This window comes from Mesoplodon mirus, assembly GCF_964341445.2.
Source record: "Mesoplodon mirus genome assembly, chromosome: X".
Lineage (NCBI taxonomy): Eukaryota > Metazoa > Chordata > Mammalia > Artiodactyla > Ziphiidae > Mesoplodon > Mesoplodon mirus.
In genome coordinates this window covers 33,122,627-33,144,279 of record NC_138981.1, presented here as the reverse complement: position 1 = coordinate 33,144,279, position 21,653 = coordinate 33,122,627, and the positions used below count along the sequence as shown (strand labels likewise).

The 21,653-nt window shown below is 36.9% G+C and overlaps 1 protein-coding gene across 1 annotated transcript in view; it reads right to left on the bottom strand.

The window, feature by feature from the left end:
• LOC309796149 (uncharacterized protein) overlaps positions 1-21,653 on the bottom strand; it is a gene marked incomplete at its 3' end in the record, with an annotated part of 551,894 nt that overhangs the window by 508,622 nt on the left and 21,619 nt on the right. The window contains exon 2 of the mRNA XM_082609206.1: positions 1,190-1,377. Coding sequence (XP_082465332.1) covers positions 1,190-1,192 — 3 coding nt within the window. The 5' untranslated portion in view covers positions 1,193-1,377. The remainder of the gene's footprint in view (positions 1-1,189; positions 1,378-21,653) is intronic.

Sequence of the window (21,653 nt, the reverse complement as noted above, 5' to 3'; positions counted from 1 at the left end):
TCACAGTAGCTCTGTTGGGCAGCACCCTGCAGACCTATAAGGCCTGTACTTATCCAGCTTCAAGACCAAAGAAAGAGCCCAGCGACAGAGATATCAACGGTTTAATGGATGGGGGAGCTTACTTCTGAAGCAAGGTCCTGGAGCAACACCCCACCACAACCACGTGTGGCAGATGGCGGGCAGGACATGGCGGCCGTCTTTGCTCCTGGGGCGCTGGGGGTGGTGGTGGAGAGATGGCCAGTTGTAGGGAAATTGACTTCAGGTGGGCTCATTAGTTACCAGGGAAACCAGTAGAGAGGCACGCCCCTCACAGCCCCTTTGAAAAGAACAATCACTAGCTGGGGCCTGGGGCAAGTATGTAGGAAGGTCGGTCAAGTGGGTAGAGTATAGGTGAAGCAGGCACTGGTCGGGCAGGGTATGTACAGAGAGCAAGAGAGCAGCCATCTTGAGTGGCCTGTGCACACAAGCTCCATGAGGCTCAACAAATTAAGAAAAGCTGTCCCAGATGGTGGTAGAATCTAGACAAGAATCCTAATTTTTAGGACAACAACTTACACAATTTTGGTGATCTGTCCCTTTTGAATGATTTATTACTTTATGATTTTCTTATTATCTTGTGCTCACAGCTGTTATTTGATTGCAGACTGGTTTAACTCATCATTTTATTAATCACTGATTATTGAACAAGACACATAGGTTGCTTCTGTGCTTTACTAAGTGAACCTACTTGGCAATATAAAATGTTAATCCATTACATAATTTCAATATCAGTTTCTAGTAAGTAAAAGGTAAAATTATTATCCTTGATTAATCTTCCTAAAATAACCCTTTCATTCTGTGAAATTAAACGTCTTCCTTTTGTTTGCTGCATCATTTCTAGATTTCTCCATCCAATTTTTAAGGCTTTTCTTAATTTAGTGTCACTACTCAATTTGATTTCTCTCCACTTGAAACCATATTATCCTGCTTTTTACTTTAGTCATTATAACTACTACTAATAAAATGCCTGTAAAATTATTGTTTAATCTCAGTTTTAATTACTGACCATGGAATCTTCTGAAAAGTAATTTATTATATTAATTGGCTTTGGCTACTAGCACACAATGTACACCATATCTGTGCTTTGACTGTTACTCACTTTTCGACGCATTTCACAGAATCAGAAAAGTAGGTTCTGGAGTCAACATACCATTGGCTATGAGCTGTCACGTTTGACTTCTTCACCTGGCTTTAACAGTCCTTTTAAAAGTTGGTTTTAGTGGTGTGCAGTAGACATTGGCACACATCAAGTATATGTGAAGGCATTCTCAAGCAGAATATCACCTTTTCAATTCTTTTCTCATGACAATATATCTCTGTCAGTAATGAAGCTTCTTCCTAAAACAAGAAACAAAATTTAAAAACCATTAAATCAGGCATCACTGAATACATTAAAATTATTGCTATATAACAGATGATTGATACTGACTTCTGTATTATGTCTCACACATCTACTCTGCCAAAAACAATAGTGCTCAAAATACTGAAGGACTAACCCAATACAAAAATAAGAAACTTCATAGTAAAAACAGACTTACTAGTACCTACATATGTTTGTCATCATTCAGAAAGTATTCTGGATCAGTAGAAGTATGTTTAACTATGGATCAAAGGACAAAGGAGGAATTATATGTTGTTTGAGTTGGTTTGCAGTAGGTGGTAATTTCTTAACTTTTCTCTTCTTCTTTAGCTTAACAGACTGAAATCCTAAGAACAATCTTTAACCTGAAAGCCATGGTCATTTTGCCATAAAGATTAGTCAACAAGACATACGTTGTAAACTGTTGATCACATTTCTATTTCAAATACAATTATACCATCTTACATAATTATAGATATTATGATTGAATCATCACCTTTTACATGGTAAAACATACACACATATAGCATTATACATAGCACCATATAGACATGAAATTTTAGATATTATGACCACAGGCTTTACAAACTCAGGTTTCTTAAATCAGAAAATAAATTAAATATTCAAAAATAGATCATTTAATTAATATGGTGGAATATTAATGACCATTAGAAGTTGTGGCTTCAAGCAATTTCTCAGTATAAAAGAAAAGTTAAACTTATATTAAGTTTTTTTAAGTTTTAGTTATATGTTTTTTATTGTAGTTATATTGTTTTTAAAAGCATATCATATTATACAACTAATGTGGTCCTAGTTAAAATCTATACATATTATATGTAGCTACCAATATATATTTGTTTCTCTATATATTAATATTTAGAAGGTATACCTCCAAATGTAAAATGAGAACAGTGATTGCTATGAATCATGGCATTATGAAATATTATTCTGATAAATTAAATGGGATTACTTTGGTGTTTTAGTATGTTCATTTTATGTTATTGTTCTTTTTTTAATACAAAGTATTCATATTTTCTGGAAGATTTATTCATAATACAATATGAAAATATTCCATTATGCCTCCTGATTAAAAAAATAAAACTAGCTACTAATAGGCCAGGATATTTGCTAATTGCATGACATTGGTCAAATATGTGTTCTTTGATCACTTTCATTACCATCAAAAAATCTATGGTCATATCTATAGAATCGATAGATCCTTATTCTGACAGACCTATGTAACCTACACCTGCACTGGGTATAATAATAGGTAACAGGATTGTTTTAAGAATGAAACGTGGGCTTCCCGGGTGGCGCAGTGGTTGAGCGTCCGCCTGCCGATGCAGAGGACGCGGGTTTGTGCCCTGGTATGGGGGGATCCCACATGCCGCGGAGCGGCTGGGCCCGTGGGCCATGGTCTCTGGGCCTGCGCGTCCGGAGCCTGTGCTCCGCAGCGGGAGAGGCCGCAGCGGTGAGAGGCCCGCGTACCGCAAAAAAAAAAAAAAAAAAAAAAAAAAACCTGAGTATTTAGAGACACTTTCCTTGTTGAGGAATACAAAAAATATTTTAAAATTATAGTGCACAATCCAATTTTAATTTTTTTCCTTATATTCTCACAGAGCTCTTCTTTACTGTAGAGACTGGGTGTCTTATAAAAATGCAAATATATTCTTTTTATCTACATTAATATTAATAACTTGAATTTTTAAAAGGTAAAAATCTGTTTCAGTCTAGAGTCAAATCTGGAAAAAAATAAAATCCTTAATTCAGTTGATATTTTTCAATATGAAATACTATTTTTCTTTTCACTTTAAAGGAAATAAACATTGATAAATGTTATTAACGTTTAATGAATGATTAATAGCAGTGCGTTTTCCATAATAATTTATTATAGAAGAGTTTTATCATGTTCAAGAGACATGTAAATAATTCTATGCGATGCCATTTATAAACGCTTTATAACGGTTTGATAGAACATTATTTAGAACCTGTTTCAAATATGAAAATGGTAAAAACAAGCCTCCTAATGACTGAATCATAAAAGCCTGTGTTCTCATTAATCAAGTTTCTTAAATCATTCCTAAATGTTACCTCAATTCAAAATGCAACTTCCATTTCTTATTCAGTTTTGCCCTCAAGTAGGAATAGAAGAAATCTACAGCACTCAACCCGGAGTAAGCACCAGGCATAGAATTGTTAGGTGCAGTGGTAACAAAAGTTCTAGAGCATTACCTGTCATCCAAGCCTAGAATATTCTGTTACTAATTTTAGATAGATTTTTCAGTGAGAGATGTAGTAGGCAGGAGTTTATGACAGATTTTTACACAAACCTTTCCAACTAATTTACTGATACTAAACCTAACTTAGAAATGAATGTCACCTTTCATTGGAATATGGGAAATTTCCAACCATATGTGGCATTTTTCTCCTCTCTGGCTTCTTCATGGAAATTTCATCTTAATTCTGCCATTGCAGATCCATGGTACATAATAAGCCTTCCAGAAACTGGCTGAGGAGAAAACTTCTCCCTGGCTTCTCCTGGGGGTAAGGAGTCAAGCAGACCTGGCTCACTTGGGTGGGGTGGGGGGATTCCTTAGAGGTTGGTTCCTCCTTAGCCACTGGTCACAAATGAGGTTTAAGGAATTTAAGAATACTTTCATTGTACCTCTTCTCCTTCATGCCCTTCATCTGCTTTCTTTAGGAACTAAACTATTGGTTAAATTCTTGAGTATGTGCAATCAGCAATACCACAGTCAGGTAAAAAGAAATTATATATATATATATATATATATATATTTGGGTAAAATAAACAAACCAAAGAAAATTAAAAAAAATAATAAGGAAACTCCTACAGTACTATAGTGAACACTAATCCAAAATTTGACAAAAACCATTTCACATGTAAAAGATGTTTTGAACTCTGTAGTTGTTGTGTTGTAAATAGGAGAGAGCTGTCTAGCCAATGTCTCCAGCCCTCATGCCTTCTCCCTTGGTTTTCTCTTTAACCTCCGTCTTTCTCTCTTCACCACCCTCCTTCCTGCTCAGGTCAGCCCTCCCTGCCTCTATCTCCTCTTCTCTCCCCTTTATCCTACTTGCTGCTGCAGGATCCTTTTCCTCAATATAACTCTGGTCATAGCGCTCCTTCAAGGGCCTGTACTTCCTTACATTAGCATGTCTGACCCAAGTCCCTCAGAACACATTTGTCTGTGGTCATGTTACATGGTGTCTGATGAAAAGAGGAATCTTTGATCAAATACACTTGAGAAATTCAGGGTAAACAAAGTCAGTTTCTCTACTTCTCATAATCTTTGATATCCCCAAAACTCAGTGTGAATTTTTAAGTTAGAGCTAAGATATGAAATACTTCCCAAATTTATTGGTCCATCAGAATCCCTTTTTGCAGAACATCTTCCAACATCTCAAAGGAGACTTAAGAACACTTTTGAGATACTGGTCGACAGTATAATGAATCAATTCTAAACCTGATGTTCCATGAACTTCATAATAGGAGCTTGTATTAGTTTACTAGAGCTGCCATAACAAAGTACGATAAATTGGGAGGCTTAAAACAATAGAAAAGTCTTCTCTCATAGCTCTTAATGCTTGACGTTCAAAATCAAGGTGTCAGCAGGGCCATGCTCTCTCTGAAGTCTCCAGGGGAGGATTCCTTCCATACCTCTTCTTGGCTTCCGGTGGTTGCCAGCATTTCTTGGCATTCCTTGCCTTGTAGCTGCATAACTCCAAACATAGTTGTATTATATGACTCACAAATATAACATACTTAAGGGAAAGACTTCTTATATTTCCTTCTACACCACAGCATATAATAACTGAAAATATTTTATCAAAACATGCCCACTGGGCTTCCCTGGTGGCGCAGTGGTTGAGAATATGCCTGCTAATGCAGGGGACACGGGTTCTAGCCCTGGTCTGGGAAGATCCCACATGCCGCAGAGCAACTAGGCCCGTGAGCCACAACTACTGAGCCTGCGCGTCTGGAGCCTGTGCTCCTCAACAAGAGAGGCTGCGACAGTGAGAGGCCCGCGCACCGCGATGAAGAGTGGCCCCCGCTTGCCACAACTAGGGAAAGCCCTCGCACAGAAACGAAGACCCAACACAGCAAAAATAAATAAATTAATTAATAATTTAAAAAAAAATAGTAGCTATTATCATCACTGAAGGGAAGTAAAAACTTTAAAAAAAATGCCCACTGTGTTATTAAATTTGGGACTTGTAACTATCTGTAAAGGTGTTGTCTTCTCAGATAATTCTTTTTGCTGAATCTTCTGCTATATCCATCAGACTGTGCTGCTGACATCCTCGTGCATAATGAACCTGGGGGCAAATATTTCAGATATTTTCTATAAGGAAGACTAAGTCTATAAATCAATTTATTTGAGAGAAGAAATTTAAAAATTAAGTGTCTGGTACTCAAAGGGTCAGTTCAGAGTTTGTTCTTTGTTCAAACCATAACTTCTCTCTGCTCTTGGAACTCGACTCTTGGCAGAAAAATAGGCCTAAAATGTTCTTTTGGGAATTAGAGAGAAGGAGCCAGAAAGGGCTGATGCTGATGTTTGCAATAAACTTTGAAGAATTTGGTAAACGTTCCATTTATCCTAAGCTAACCTTCTGACAATCTTAGAGAAAATTCCTTTATAATAATGGATTCTGAAGGTAATTATATATGTTTGCCTAGGCCGGGCCCCACAGCATGCGCAGAGCCAAGCCTCTACTTAGCAACTCTGCTACACATACATACACATTCATAAATATATACACATATCAAACACACACATATTCATAAATATGCACATATAGACACACAGACATTCATAAACACACACACACATTCATAAACACACACACACACACAGACGTGCATGCACACACTAAAACCCTGCACTAATCTTTACATATCTTGAATATTCCAAATCTTCCAGGTAAAATGGAGAAAGAAATGTCCGTGATGGTTTCAGCATAAAATTTATAATTAGGAGTTTCTATTGCGCCACAACTACTGAGTCTGTGCTCTAGAGCCCACGAGCCACAACTACTGAAGCCCGCGTGCCTAGAGCCCATGCTCTGCAACAATAGAAGCCACCGCAGTGAGAACCCCACACGCCGCAACAAAGAGTAGCCCCCACTCGCTGCAACTAGAGAAAGCCCGCGAGCAGCAACGAAGACCCAACTCAGCCATAAATAAATAAATAAATAAATAAATGGATTTAAATAAATAAATAAATACCATGCGGGAGGCTCCAGACCTCAGATCCTGCATCAAGTATTGTTTTAAAAGAACGCCAGGCCATGTCCTCTCCCACTTAATCTATGTGAGCTGCACACACTGGCATTCACTTAATTTCTTAAATGCTGTGTCTTCTTCTTTCCTGATTCAAGACTTTGTCATTGTTCCTTTCTGTCACCTAGTTAACTGGTACTCTTCTTCCAAATTCCAGGTTAAATAGCCCTTGCTTGTGGAAAATTTGACTAGAACAAGTACTAGGTGAGCTCCTCCTTTTATAGTCTTTTATAACCTTGAGTATATCTCTTTTTTTGTGCTTTCAAAGTTACAATTATACATTTATTTGTGTAATTATTTAATGAAAGTTTGTGTCCCAAACTAGACTATAAGCTAAGAAAGCTAGGATTATCTCATTTGCACAAAATTTTCTCCCCTGCACCTAATAAAGTGACTGGCGCATACATAGCAGATGAACAAAAAACATTTGTTGACTTGATGGAAGGTTAGCTCTGTAAGATCAGAAAGCACAAAGCATCACTGCCTTGTATCAGAATACATTCAGCTGCAAAAAAGAAGAGCTAAATACAGCTCAAACTGTAAAGGAAATGTATTGGTTTACATAGTTGGAAAGTCCTGATGTGGGATGAATTTCAAGGGTGGTTTGATTCAATAGATCAATAGGATCTTCAAGAACTCTGATCCCTTTCATCTCTCTCCTTCTGCAGCATCATCTTAGACCTGGCTCTCATCCATGGTCACAAGATGGCTGCCAAAAACTCCAAAGGTTACATGCTTTCTTGTCCATATTCAGAAGAAAAAATATCTGCCACAGTAAAAGAAAGAAGTCTACAGGTTCACAGTAACTGGGCTGGCATAGATCATATGTCCAGCACTGCACCAGTGGCTGTAGCCAAAGAGAAAGGTATATGCTGACTGAGCTAAGCCAATCCAGGCTTACCTCTTGGTGCTAATGATCTCATAAACAGGTGGATACCTGAGGGAATATCTTGGTAGTCTAAAGAAAAGGAAGAGATAAATGGATATTGAATAGACATCACACAGACTAAAATGTGCCATACTGATGCTATATAACTGTGCAGTACATACTGGGATACAGCTAATTAAGAGGGTTACAGAAAAGTGATAATGGACCTCATGGAGTGTTATGGACTCAATTGTGTCCCCTTCCCCCAAAATTATATGTTGAAGCCTTAACCCTCCAGTAACTCAGAATGTGATTGTATTTGGAGATAGGGTCTTTAAAAAGGTAATTATGTGGGGCCATTAGGGCAGGTTCTGATCCAATATGACTGGTGTCCTTATAAGAAGAGATTAGGACACAAACAACACAGACAGAGGGATAGCCATGTGAGTTCACAGCAAGAAGCTGTCCATCTGCAAACCAAGGAGAGAGACCTCAGAAGAAACAAACCCACTGACACCTTGAACTAGCCCCGAGAACTGTGAGAAAATATATTTCTGTCATTTCAGCCACCCAGTCTGTGGAATTTTGTTATAGCAGCCCTAGAAAACTAATACATAGAGATAACATAATTTCCAAATTAATTAGACAGCTATGTAGAACTTAATGGAAGTACAGTGATAACACAGGTAACACAGAGCTGATTTAGGGGTATCACAGATTTATGTGGCTTTTCACTGGATTCCACCTTCCTCCATCACACACAGCTTCCTGTGATACTCTCATGCAAGTAAATTCCTGTCAGAATTTAAAAACATTCAAATTCCTTTTTTATACTCTGGCTTTTATATTACTGCTCTTTTATAATCAGACTTACATATCCTCCTAGAAGACTTAACATAAGGATCTATATGTTTCCATTTAAAAGATGTTTATAAATACTAGATATTTTGCCTCTTGAACAAAACTGAACGAGAGCATGTTCACGATACTTACGCAGCAAGAGGAAGTAAGGTCTGCCTAAGAAGGGCTCCCTAAAAAATACACATGACTCAGCATCCCAGGGTTCTCAAAAGCCATTAGCCCCACAGTCTAACTCCAAGAACTGTTGTCATAAATCCTCTTCAGCAGATGTTCCCACTTCAACAACCTGACTGTTAGTAAATGTGAAGTGAATATTGACATTTTCCAACAGTTGAAGAATGACAAATTCAGGGCCCTGCATCTACATAGACGCCAGGGGGGTTATTACAGAGGCCTCTAGATCAGAAGAGGAAGCAACTACAACATAAACCTACTAGCCCTTGAAAGAGTTGAAACCCAAATCCTCTGCTTTCCTTCTCTTAATTCAGGGTTCCTATATCAGACATGAACGTAGGGTCATAAACTCAGCTGTGCTAGAATTGCAGATTTATGTATTTCTTTAGGGCTCATTTTAATTCCTGTAATGATCTTTCATTCCACTGCCATGCTGGTTATACTCCATCTGCCCCACTATACCCATTCTTTTTTTTTTTTTTTTTTTTGCCGTACGCGGGCCTCATCACTGTTGTGGCCTCTCCCGTTGCGGAGCACAGGCTCCGGACGCGCAGGCTCAGCCGCTCCGCAGCATGTGGGATCTTCCCGGACCAGGGCACGAACCCGTGTCCCCTGCATCAGCAGGTGGACTCTCAACCACTGCGCCACCAGGGAAGCCCCCCACCATACCCATTCTTACCTCTCCCCTGCTTGGTTCTGTGCCCCAGAAGGCTGACATCTACAGGCTGCATATCCCATATTCCCTTGTTCTCGGGGCTTGGAATGAGAAAGCAGGCGGTAGCCAATTCCCCACCCTCACTTTTTTGCTGCTGGGCAAAGCCCTGAGCAGGATACAGGAAGCTTTTGCTTTGCCAGCTATGCTTTCTGCCCTACTGGATTGTGGAGAAATCTAGGAATTTCCTAGATTCCAGGTAAGGTGATGTCAGGCAGGCTGGTGCAAGGCAGGTGGGAGAGTACTATTTTCAAATGTTAACAATCATTTTAGCTAAATCGGTTCTTACTGGCTGAACATCAGCCCTCGTTCTTCTCTAATCCATGGCCCTCCCTGTGGGAGTAAGTGTGAGACTTCTGCTAGACTACCCTGTGGCTTAAACGGGGCACACTGACCTCACGGAATTATAACCCAATATTTTTTAAAAGAGAACTAGAACAAAACCTTGTTTCTGTAATTTCAACAAACATCTTACCTACTTTGAGCCTCAATTTCTTCAACCAAAAGTGAAGATGATACTTACCTCATTGGATAACTCTAAAGGTAAATGAACTCAGCATGTGTAATATGCTCAGTAATGTGAATGACACCTAGTTTAAGGATGGTACTGGAGCAACCAGTCTATGATCTAAGTGAGGCAAAGTGACATACATACATATGTATGTGTGTGGATATATATATGTCAGTGCTTTGAATTTGTAATAATATGAGCAAGTATATACTTTATATACCAATACAGAAATCATTACTTTTCAAAATAATTTGAAATACCTTCTCTCATTTTATTTTGTTTGAATTTACTTTTTCGATGACAAAATCAGGATGGATTCATCCCCTCTTTGTTACAAGATAAAATTTTGTGAGGTTGTAATTTCAACCTTACCCCAACACAACCCTGCCCACTCTCAACAGTTGCACTTTTGCTGTGTTGGTTTTTCTCCTTCTAAATCAGAGAAGAAAATGCTTTCTTTTAGATTTTGAAAAGTCTTGAAATAGGCAAGAAAAGTATTTTACATTGAAATCAACCATCTGGTCATTTTATCCTATTCTACATCTAACATCCAAAGTTGCTACAATATTTATTTATTGGATTCTTTATTCATGAAAGTGATATTACAACTGTAAATTGCCATGAGTAGTCAGCAACTGCTTTTAACTATTTCTTTTCCTTTTTTAAGTAATAAAAATTATCTTTAAGAACTATAATTAAGAAATGTCCATGAAAATTAGAGCATCAATTAAGAAATCTAGATACAAACCTTAATTCTGCCACTAATAATTTTGTAATCACCAACAGTTTACTCAGTTTCCTTACCAGCTAACGTAGGATTGGGATAGGTGATCCTTAAGGAACACTTCAAATTCAATTATTGTATCATGGTATTCCTAAGACATTTTTAGCATAAAATAGCACTTAATATATATTCAGGAATTCTACCTTGGGCCATATGCATTTAATAATCACAGCAACCCTATTTTGCAGATAAGAAACAAGACTGTGAGGTTAAGTCTATAACTCAAGATCTTACAGGTAGAAGAGTCATAGCTTGAAATGGTCATTTTGAATTTGAATCCTATCGTTCTGTAAATATTACCTTCTTTTTATTATGATTTTTCTAAAATAAACTGAAAGCTTAAATGACTGAAAAAAAAAAGTTTCACAAGCAATCAGTAAGTAGATAAGCAACAATTTTAGCAAATTTGAAAGACTGATAGGTATTCAAAATGTGTCAGTTAAGAAACGTGTAGATATTTTTAATCCATTTATAAATAAACTATAAATATAACTCTGCATCGCTAGAGAACAGAAAAATAACAGCTACAAGAAAGAACACCCTCCTTCTGCCTCAATGGAACCAGGGATTGTTTTACTCTGAGCAGATGCCAAGGGTGTGGCACCTGCTGCCTATTTTCCTGCTGTGCTTCTCTGGCAGGTGTTTCTTTGTTGAGTGTTTGTGGGATTCAATGGATGGTTGGCTCATCTTCTTGAACAACACAGGAATTAAGTGTGCTGACCCCTGCAGTTCAAAATCCATGTATAACTTTACAGTCGGCCCTCTGTATCCATGGTTCTGCATCCTTGGATTCAACCAACTATGGATTGTGTAGTGCTATAGTATGCACTTAGTGAAAAAATTCCATGTATAAGCGGACCTTCACAGTTCAAACTCATGTTGTTCAAGGGTCAACTGTAGTTCCTACCAACATTTAATAAGTTTCTCCTACAGCACTCACCTAGCCTATGAAATATATTTTTAGAGCACTGATCTGAGGACATGTACTTTCAAATGAAGACTGAATGACAATCACCTTCAGTCTATACAGTAGAACCACAACACTCATGGTGATTATTTGGCTGTCAGTACCACCAAAATTAATATTCAAGCTCATTTTCCATATAATTTCAGCCATCTTTAGAGAAAGAATATTTGAAGTGTGGCACATCTTTGTCTTTAAGAAAAAATATTTAAAAATTCAAATCTATATGAAGTGGCCACTACAAGTAAGGCTACTAATCTTATCCATGTTAGGTTTGCTTTTCACATCATGACAAAAATAAGCCCCTCCTGCCTGCAGGACCATTTTCCCAGGTCAGAAGACACTACCTGCCAAATTGCCAGTAAACAAAGTACTATACTCCCTGTCATTGAGCTATTTCATGCTTTAGCTCTTTGGCCCCAAATTAGTGTACCAGTTTCTTGGAAGAAGTTAGTGCAATTCAGGGCTCATTTCTTTTATTACAACCATAGGGATAAAATAAACTTCAGAAGCTTTTTTGCTGTTGTTAAAATAAATGCCTCTTAGCAACATTTTATGCAATGAAGAATTTTCTCTTGTTTTAAAAATATTGCTTATAAATGTGCATCTAACCTTTTATCCATTGGTAGAAATGTTGGAGTCATCCTTTACATTTTCCTCTTCCTTAGAAAAAAATCACCATGATTTGCTCATTTCACCAAATAACGTAAACAAATCTATTCTTTTTTACCAACAGCCAGTGTTGAGCTTGTTAAGAGTGTAGACTCTGGAACAACATATCCTGGGTTTACATCTAAGCTCATCCACCTCTTAACTCTGATTTTCAATAAAGTACTCAAACTTTCTCCACTACAGTTTCCTAAAAATACATATAATAATAATTTCTATTGATATGGCTTTGTATTAAATGACTCATTATGTTAAAATTATGTATTTGGCACATACTGACTGCTAAACAATATTAGCTTTTATCAGTATTGTCTCTATTATCATTGTCATAGTTTCGAGTCCTGTGGTCTCATCACTGGAGAACTGTAACAATCACTGAATTGGTCCACTTCAATCCATTCTCCAAATACCTTCTAGAGTGACCAATCTAGAGTACAAATCTGACCACATCACTCCTACACTTATAATCCATCCACAGCTTTCTGCCTCTGACAAGACCAAAAGAAAAAAGGTCCTCATATGGCAAAGAAGAGCCTCCATGATTGGATGCCATATTATCTCTTCAGTGCTATCTCATGCCATGCAGCCTCTCACATTATACTTCCTATGATATGTCATGTTGTCTTGTGCCTTCATACAAGTGAAACCACACTGTGCGCACCTGCATTTCTTTGAGAGCTTTCTCTGGCCATCAAGGCCCATTTTGTCACTTGTATATCAGGCAAAAAGTGCTGGGGAATCAACACCTCCCAGGAGAAACCTATAATCAATGGCTAACAGAAGCTGGTGCATAAAAACTCGCACTCCCATCATCCTTTAGTAATCACTTAGGAATAACTCTGAAGTGTATAGTCTATACTGTCCTTCAGAATTCCCCAGCAGGATGAAGCTCAAGTTACCCATAGCAACTGCTTAAAAACAAATGTTTTATTCACCATCACCTCTTCGCCATCTTACTTCCTCACTGGTGTGTCCTGGTGTCACCTCCCAAATAAACCACTCATTCTCAAATGCCAGTGTTGGGGTCTGTTTTGGGTGGATCCCAAACTAAGACCTTACTGTATTAATCTAGGTAATTAACATTACCTGCAGCTATAGCCAGACATCTCATAACTAAACACAATTAATATTTTTTCTCACTTTTGTGAAGTCTAATGAAGACTGGTCAGTTCTTCTCCATACTGTTGCCATACCATCTGGAACACACAGGTCATGTCAGCAGGCAAAGCAGGATGAAAGAGGTACCCCCACTCTCAACTGCCTTAGCTAAGAAGTGACTTATGCTACTTTCATGCATTGTCCATTGACCAGAACCTGTCATATAGCCTAACTTAACTGCAAAGCAGATTGTAAATTATACATGGGATAATTGGTGAGCACCAACTGTTTCTTCCCTACTCAATTCTCCAATTGTTCTACACTGTGCATCATGGTTCAACATCTCATCCCTCTGATATTAGATCAGAGAGCTTTCCTATGTGATATCTTAATGCTTTTTATAAATCTCTATTCATTATACCAATATAACATGTTTTTGTTGGTTAGGCTGAACTAGCACACAGTGATTCCTTGAATATAGAGATAATATCTCATTTTTCCTTTAATCCAAACTCTTAGTAGAAAATAAGCTTCTCTTGTCAAGGAGCCTAAAGTCCGTATTTTAAAAGATTCTGATTTTTGATAATCAAATTCCAAAAGCTTTTAAGTATATATTCCATAGTTGTCAAAATGGAAATTAATGACTAGGGAGAAATCAGAAAGAAGCTCAGGGTAGTGTTTTATCCATCTCTCTGTCACACCACTTGTCAATTTCCTAGTATTTTTGGAGATAGAAGAAATATAACATTAAGATAGAGATTAAATCGAGCGGTTTTTACCTCTAGTTTTCAGACTATCAATTTGGAAAATGGTTGTCCACACTTTATACTAATAACTATGGTTTACATTTTGCTGATTTCTAGTAGACGTAGGTGATAGTATAATTGGATATTTTCCTGTGACATACTAAATTATTGTTTATCTCCAATTTTTACCAACAATTATCAAATTATCAGGTTTAGCTTATTATCACAGTTACCTCTTTCTTCAGAGTATATAATCTTTTGGGAGAGAGTCAAAATGAAACAATATATTTCATATTTACATATGAAATACATAAAAGAGAAAAATAATATATTTACATGTAAGGAAGAAGAGCATGTGTGAAGTGGCTTTTATTTGAAGCAGTATGGCAGACTTGAGACCTTGAACACCGCTTCTAAGGAAAATAAGAAAAATTTGCATAGAATATAAACATCTTTTTTTAATGTTACCACTGATCTGGCAAGAAATAAAGAACAGGCGAATAACAAAAAAAAAATGAAAATAGAAATCCCAAGATGTAAGAGAAATAAAGGTAGGCTTTATCCTCAGGGCATCTGCTTGGTGACCTTGAACAGAGCATTGGTGACCTTGAGCAGAGCATTCTCTGCTGCTTTGAAAGTCACAGGGACAGGAGCAGAGCCTAAGGCTTGCCCAAGGCTGGAGTCTAATACAACTCTCAGGTTAAAGCTAGGATCCAGAAGGGATAGACCTTCCATGTAATGGTAATGAGAAATAAACTTGGCACACCATGGGGAGAGCAAGTGAAATTGCCTGTCTTGACATTCACCTTATATGGAAGGGGAGTACAATCTGCCCTGAGAATATTTAAACAAAAGCAGTTCTCATGTATGTCTGTAGCCCAAATTTACATAAACAGAAACTTCAAGAGAAGCATTTAAGATAAGTGCTCTGGACCCCTAGATGACTGGCAGAATCAAACAAACCCTTCTGGGGGAAACAGTTGCAACCCAGCCCTCAAATAATTCCCACAGATAACAATCTAAGGGACATGAGATCACAGAAAAAAAATACAAAAGCCACAGAAACCAGTTACCACAACTAAGAGGAAGAACCCAATGTGCAAAGAATTCCAATGTTGCAATCCTCAGAACCAGAACGCAAAATAACTATGGTTATATATTTCAAAACATGAAATAGAGGTTTAAATATTTAAACAAGAAATAATGAACAATAAAAAATAAGAATGCAGATCTAAAATAGAATCAAAAGAATTTGTAGAAACTAAAACCAAAATAATTAAAATGAAAATTTTGATGGTGGGTTAAACAGCAAATTAGACAGCTGAAGAGAGAAGAATAAATGAAAGATGGATCCATAAGAACTCTCCTGAAAGCAGCTCAGAGAGACAAAGATTTGGAAAATGTGAAAGAGACTAAATAAAGTATGCATGTATAAATAGCTAGAATAAATACCAAAAGAAATAGAGAATAATATCTAAAATAACTTAATGGAAAATATAATAAAAAAGAAGAAAAACTAGCAATGGCAATGAAAGGGATAAACAGTACAAAATGAATGCCTGGAGATAGCAGAAATTAATTCTAATATATCCATAATCCTATAACAATGTAAATGGACTAAACTCTAGATTCGAAAGATAATGATTTTCCAGACTCTAAACAAAATAAAGAAAAATCTAGCCATATATTGTTTACATGAGACCTACCTAAATTATCAAAATTCAGAAAGATTGAAAGTCAAATGATGGAAAGATACACCAGGCACACACTAATCAAAACAAAGGTGGTCTCAATGTATTTATAAGCAAACCAAGTAGATTTTAAGACCAATGCATTATTGAAGATAAAGAGAGGCCTACATAGTGGTCAAAAATTTCAATTTGCCAGAAGATAATAATGATTTTTTTTTTTGATGTGGACCATTTTTAAAGTCTTGATTGAATTTGTTACAATATTGCTTCTGTTTTGTTTTAGTTTTTTGGCCACAAGGCACGTGGGATCTTAGCTCCCCGACCACGGATCCAACCTGCACCCCCTGTATTGGAAGATGAAGTGTTAACCACTGGACCGCCAGGGAAGTCCCAATAATAATGATTTTTAACTCACATGGGCTTAATAATATAGCCTCAAACTATATAAAGCACAAATTGACAGAATTAAATGGGAAATTACAAAACCTCTATCACATTGAGAGACTTTAACACATCTGTAGTAACTAATGGATTAAAGAGATAACAACTTAGCAAGAATACAGAAGATTTGTATATCACAATAAATAAGTTTGATCTAAAGAATGTATATGTAACATTGTATACAATGACTGAAAAATACATGTTTTCTGCAAGAACTTGAGGAGCATTATGAAAATTGACCACATTCTAATCTATGAAGTGAATGGCAACACATTTTTTTGTTTTCTTGCTTCCCTTTTGTTCCTATCCAATCTATTCTCAACTCTACCCCAATGATCCTGGGAAAACCTAACTGGGATGAGTCATACCTCTGTTCAAATTTCTCCAATGGCTTCACATCATGCTACAAGTGAAAGCTGAAATCCATAGTCATTACAGTAGTCCACAAGGCCTACACACCTACCCTTCCAAGCTGGCTTTGTTTCTCCAGTCTCATCTCCTCCCCTCTCCCTCAGTGTGCTCCAGGTACACTGGCTGTTCCATTAATACAGTAAGCCTGATTCAACCTCTGAACTGTACACTGGTTGTTTCTTCTGTCAGGATCCTTCCTGCAGATATCTGAACACTCACTCCTTCATCTCCTTTAGGTTATTTTACAAATATTACTTTTTTACTGAGGCCTCCAACACCCTATCCATAACTCATTCTTTTTCCCTCTTCCCTACTTTATTTTTCTCTAAATCATTTCATGCCATCTAAAACATTACTTATTTTTTTTATCTGTCTCCCTTTACTAGAATGTAAATTCCTAAAGTGCATAGTTTTTATTCTGTGACTAATGACTAGAGCAGTTCCTAGTATTTCTGTGACAAATACTGGTAGGATGAATAAAGAACGAAGGAATTTGGAGATTTAAAAGAACTTTTTCATATAACCTTTGAGTCAGAAAAAAAATTATAAAATATTTCAACCTAAATGACCAAAATCACACGTATCAAAACTGTAGAATATAGCCAAAGTGGTACTTAGAGGAACTTTATAGCCTTCAGTATGTATATTCAAAAAGAAGAATCATTTAAAAATAATTAACCAGGCATCCAACCTAATAATAAAAAAAGAACAACATAATAAACCTCCCCAAAATAGCGGGGAATAAATAATAAAGATCATAAATAAATAAAATAGGAACGGAAGAGGCCACCAAAGCCCCACAAAACAATTATTTGAAAAGACTAATAACTTGCACAAATCTCTGATCATATTAACAAATAAAACAAAATAGAGAAGGCAAAATGGACAATATTAGGAGTGAAAGAGATGACACAACTACAGATACTACAGTGATTAAAAAGATAAAATCATGTTCTGAATAATTTTGTTAATAAATTAAAAATATTAGATGAAATGGGAAAAAAAATTTAGAAATATGCAACCTACCTAAACTCATTCAATTAGACAAATAGAAAGCCATTAAAATACAAAATCAATAGTTTAAGTTATCCTACCAGAAAACACACTAGAATCAGATGGCTTTGCAGGGAAGTTCCAGAAAATGTGAAATAACAAAGAATTCCAACAATAAATCAAATTATCCAGTAGAGAAAAAGAAGGAATATTTCCTCCAATTCATTTGGTGATGACATAATAACCTTTATAGCAATTTTAAAAATAGTGTATTAAAAAGTTACAGAACTGGTATCCTTGGAGAAATGACTGGGGCTGAAAATGTACACAATAAGCCTGGAGCATCTTTTAGTGCCAGAAAGAAAGCATTTAAAAAAACAAAACGAAACAAAACAAAATATTTCAATGGTTTGGGTATGTCAAAGGAACATAGGAGGCAACATTTGAGTAACAAATGGCATTGAGTTGTAACCCAAAATATAAAATAAGTATCCGTGAGTCCATAGTGATATAAATAAATAAATAAATAAATAAATAAACAAATAATTAGGGGATCCCCTGGTGGTCCAGTGGTTAGGACTCAGCACTTTCAGTGCCATGGACCCGGGTTCAGTCCCTGGTCGGGGAACTAATATCCTGCAAGCCTTGTGGTGTGGCCAAAAAAAAAGTAAAGGGAGAAGAAACAAGTCTCTTGTGCAGAATTCCAAATAATTTAGGTAAATCCTCCTCCCTTAAGGAGAGAGAGCATAAGTCTCCACTCCTTAATTGTGAACTCTGTATAATAACTTCCTTCCAAAGAGTATACTATGAAAATTTACAGGAACAAATCATGAATACAGATGCACTACTCATGAAAAAACTAAAAACAACCTGAATATAGTCTTGTTGAAAAAAAACCCATCACTACCAATTGGTATTATCCAGGAATTATTTTAATATTACTAAAAATACTAGTAAAATTTACTACATTAAGAGACTATAGGAGAGAAAAAACACATGATCATATTAATAGATCAATAAAACGCATTTGATAGAATTCAACATCCTTTCCTAATAAGAATTTTTAGAGAACCAGAAATAATAGGAAATCATTAACCTCTATCATTGACTATGGAAGGCAGATCAGCAGTTGCCAAGGCCTAGGTGACAGGGGTTGGGGTGGGGTTGGGGTGAGGAGGGATTAACTGCAAAGGAACATGAAGGGACATACTGGAGTGATGGAAGTGTTTTATATCATGATGGTGGTGGAGTTTACACAACTATATGCATTAGTCAAAAATAAAATTAGGGTTTTCATGTTCTTTGGATAAATACTCAGAAGTGGGATAGTTGGAGATATATGCATGCCTATGTTCATTGCAGCATTATTTACAATTGCCAAGGTATGGAAATAACCTAACTGCCCATCAACAGATGAATGGATAAAGAAGATGTAGTATATATACACAATGGAATACTTCTCAAGGATAAAAAAAGATGAAATCTTGCCATTTGCAACAACATGGATGGACCTTGAGGGTATTATGCTATGTGAAATGTCAGATGGAGAAAGACAAACAGTGTATGATTTCACTTATATGTGAAATATAAAAACAAATAAACCAAAAAATAAAATAAATGAACAAAGCAAACACATAGATACAGAGAATAGAGTAGTAGTTAGAGGGGAACAGAGAGAGTGTGAAATTGATAAAGGGGGTCAACTGTACGGTGAAGGATGGAAACTAAATTTTTGGTGGTGAGCACACTGTAGTATATACAGAAGTAGAAATATAATGTTGTACACATGAAACGTAATGTTATAAACCAATGTTACTTCAATAAAAAATGAATTTAAAAAATCATTAAATTGCACACTTAAAATTGGTGAATTTACTTTATGTATATTTTACTTCAAAAAGCTGACAAAACTAGAAAAGGAACTATTAACTTGATAAAGGACATCTACAAAAATGAAAACTGACAAAAATTATAAAACTTCTTGTGTGTTAACTCTTATTTTATCTCCTGCTGCAGCAACCACTTCCATGCTGCTTTTAATGACTTTGTTTAAAAGTTACTTTCAGGAGCTCCCTCTCCTGGGGCTGCATCCTCTACCTCTCCCTTCCTGGAACCCATGCTGGCCAGGGTTACCTGCATGAGCCCACTTGCACTTATGCATGCAAAACCTAAAAATACAGAGTAGTTAACACCCAATGTCCCATCTTGGACAACAGGGTAAAAAAAAAAAAAAGTATCAATCAGTGCTTCCCTCCTTCTTCCCACAGCTGAACAGTTTTGAGACGTTTTTCCTAGATCTCTTCAGAAATTTCAAGTGTTCATGAAGAGATGGAGCAACAGAAAATATATTTCATTTTCAGTTTGCAAACTGGTCCCTGTACACGAAGGGCAAGGGGAAACCAAAGGGGTTGACCACTCCATATTGTTAGGTGGCTTGTCTTGGGTGGATGCAAGATGAGCAGATCTCTGCACCCAACCACCAGAATCTTAAAAGTCTATATAGAAGCCTTAACAGGGTTTAGTCACATATACCATCCAGATGGTCTCAACAACACATTACTCTCTCAAGGCTGCGTCCTTGGAACAGCTCCTAGTGTGGGAATGGTGGGTGTAATTCCAAGGACAGGGGGGTGGGTGAGGAGCCTTTCATTAACCGGGTCCAGCTTGCAGGTCAACTGGTGATCATGTCCGGTTTTTAATGCAGACATTAATGCACTGCTGGTGGAAATATAAATCCAATAAGGGTAAACAAGTGCATACTTGATGACCCACAATTCCACTCCTTAGCACGTAACACTTGCACATAGGCCTTAAGCAATGCTTCCAGAATATTCTGAGCAGCACTGTTCTTAAAGGCATATGAATCAGTCCAAATGGTCTTCCACAGAAGAACAAATATTCATTCATTGTATGAATATGCAGTGGAACGTTATGCAAGAGAAAAAAATGAAAGTATAGTAGCTGCATGCATTGGCGTTTATTATGCAGTTCAAAAAAGTCACAGAAAAAGACATGCTATAGGATTTTATTCATATAGCACTAAATGTGATAAAGCTAAATACTAAATTGCTTATGTGGTAAAAGTATAAAGTAAAAGCAAGAGAATAAATAAAAGAAATTTTTAGACCATGTGCACATCTAGGTTGAAGAAAGGACGGGGAGATCAGTGAGGTGCATACACGAAGCTCTGAGCTGCTAATATTCTATTCTAATATGGTTAACAAGCACTCATTAATTTGTTATTGGTTAAATTGATATACCTCCCTTTTGTAAATATGCTGTATTTCATAATAAAAAATGTGATTGTGAAGAAAAACAGCTTTAGGGTTGGCGGTTTGCTCAGAGGTAGACTCTGTCAGATGTAGACTTGCTTCTCTAGAGTAGAGGAAATCATTAACAATATTTATGGTCATTTGGATATAACCCCTTCTAGGGACCTAACTACACTGTGCTCCAATACCCATCACTGCCTCACCCATGCTCAGTAGTGTCTCCACAAAGTTAGAACAGTGTTCACAAACCCAGTGGAAACTGAAAAATAGGTTTTTAGCTGAGAAATAACCCACGGCCTTCAGGCCATGGAAGAGCCTGTGAAAGCTCCCTCCTAAACAGTGAGAGGCCTTGGATGCCTTGCACCTCTTCTCTCTCCATTGTGAACCTCATAAATATCATCTTATTCCCTCAGTTCCACTGGCTGCCACATCCCTGGATTTTACTTCTTGGTCTGGCACTTTTAGGGTTGAAAATCTGTTTATGTGGTCTACCTGGCTTCTCCCCAGGATGCAGGTTCATATATTAATCCTTTATCTGCATTCCTTGCATGGCCCATGAACAAGTAATGCTCCAGCGCAGGGCCAGAACCTGCCCTGCTCTTTCATGAGGGAGAAAGGGGTATATGTACCGGCTTTAGCTTAGCTCTTTTAACTGCATATTCACATCATTTTTGTGATGCAAAAAACAACTAACCTGGATGAAGCTGAGTGCAAATATTGGTCCAACTGCAATATCAAAACAATAAAGTTAATACTAAAG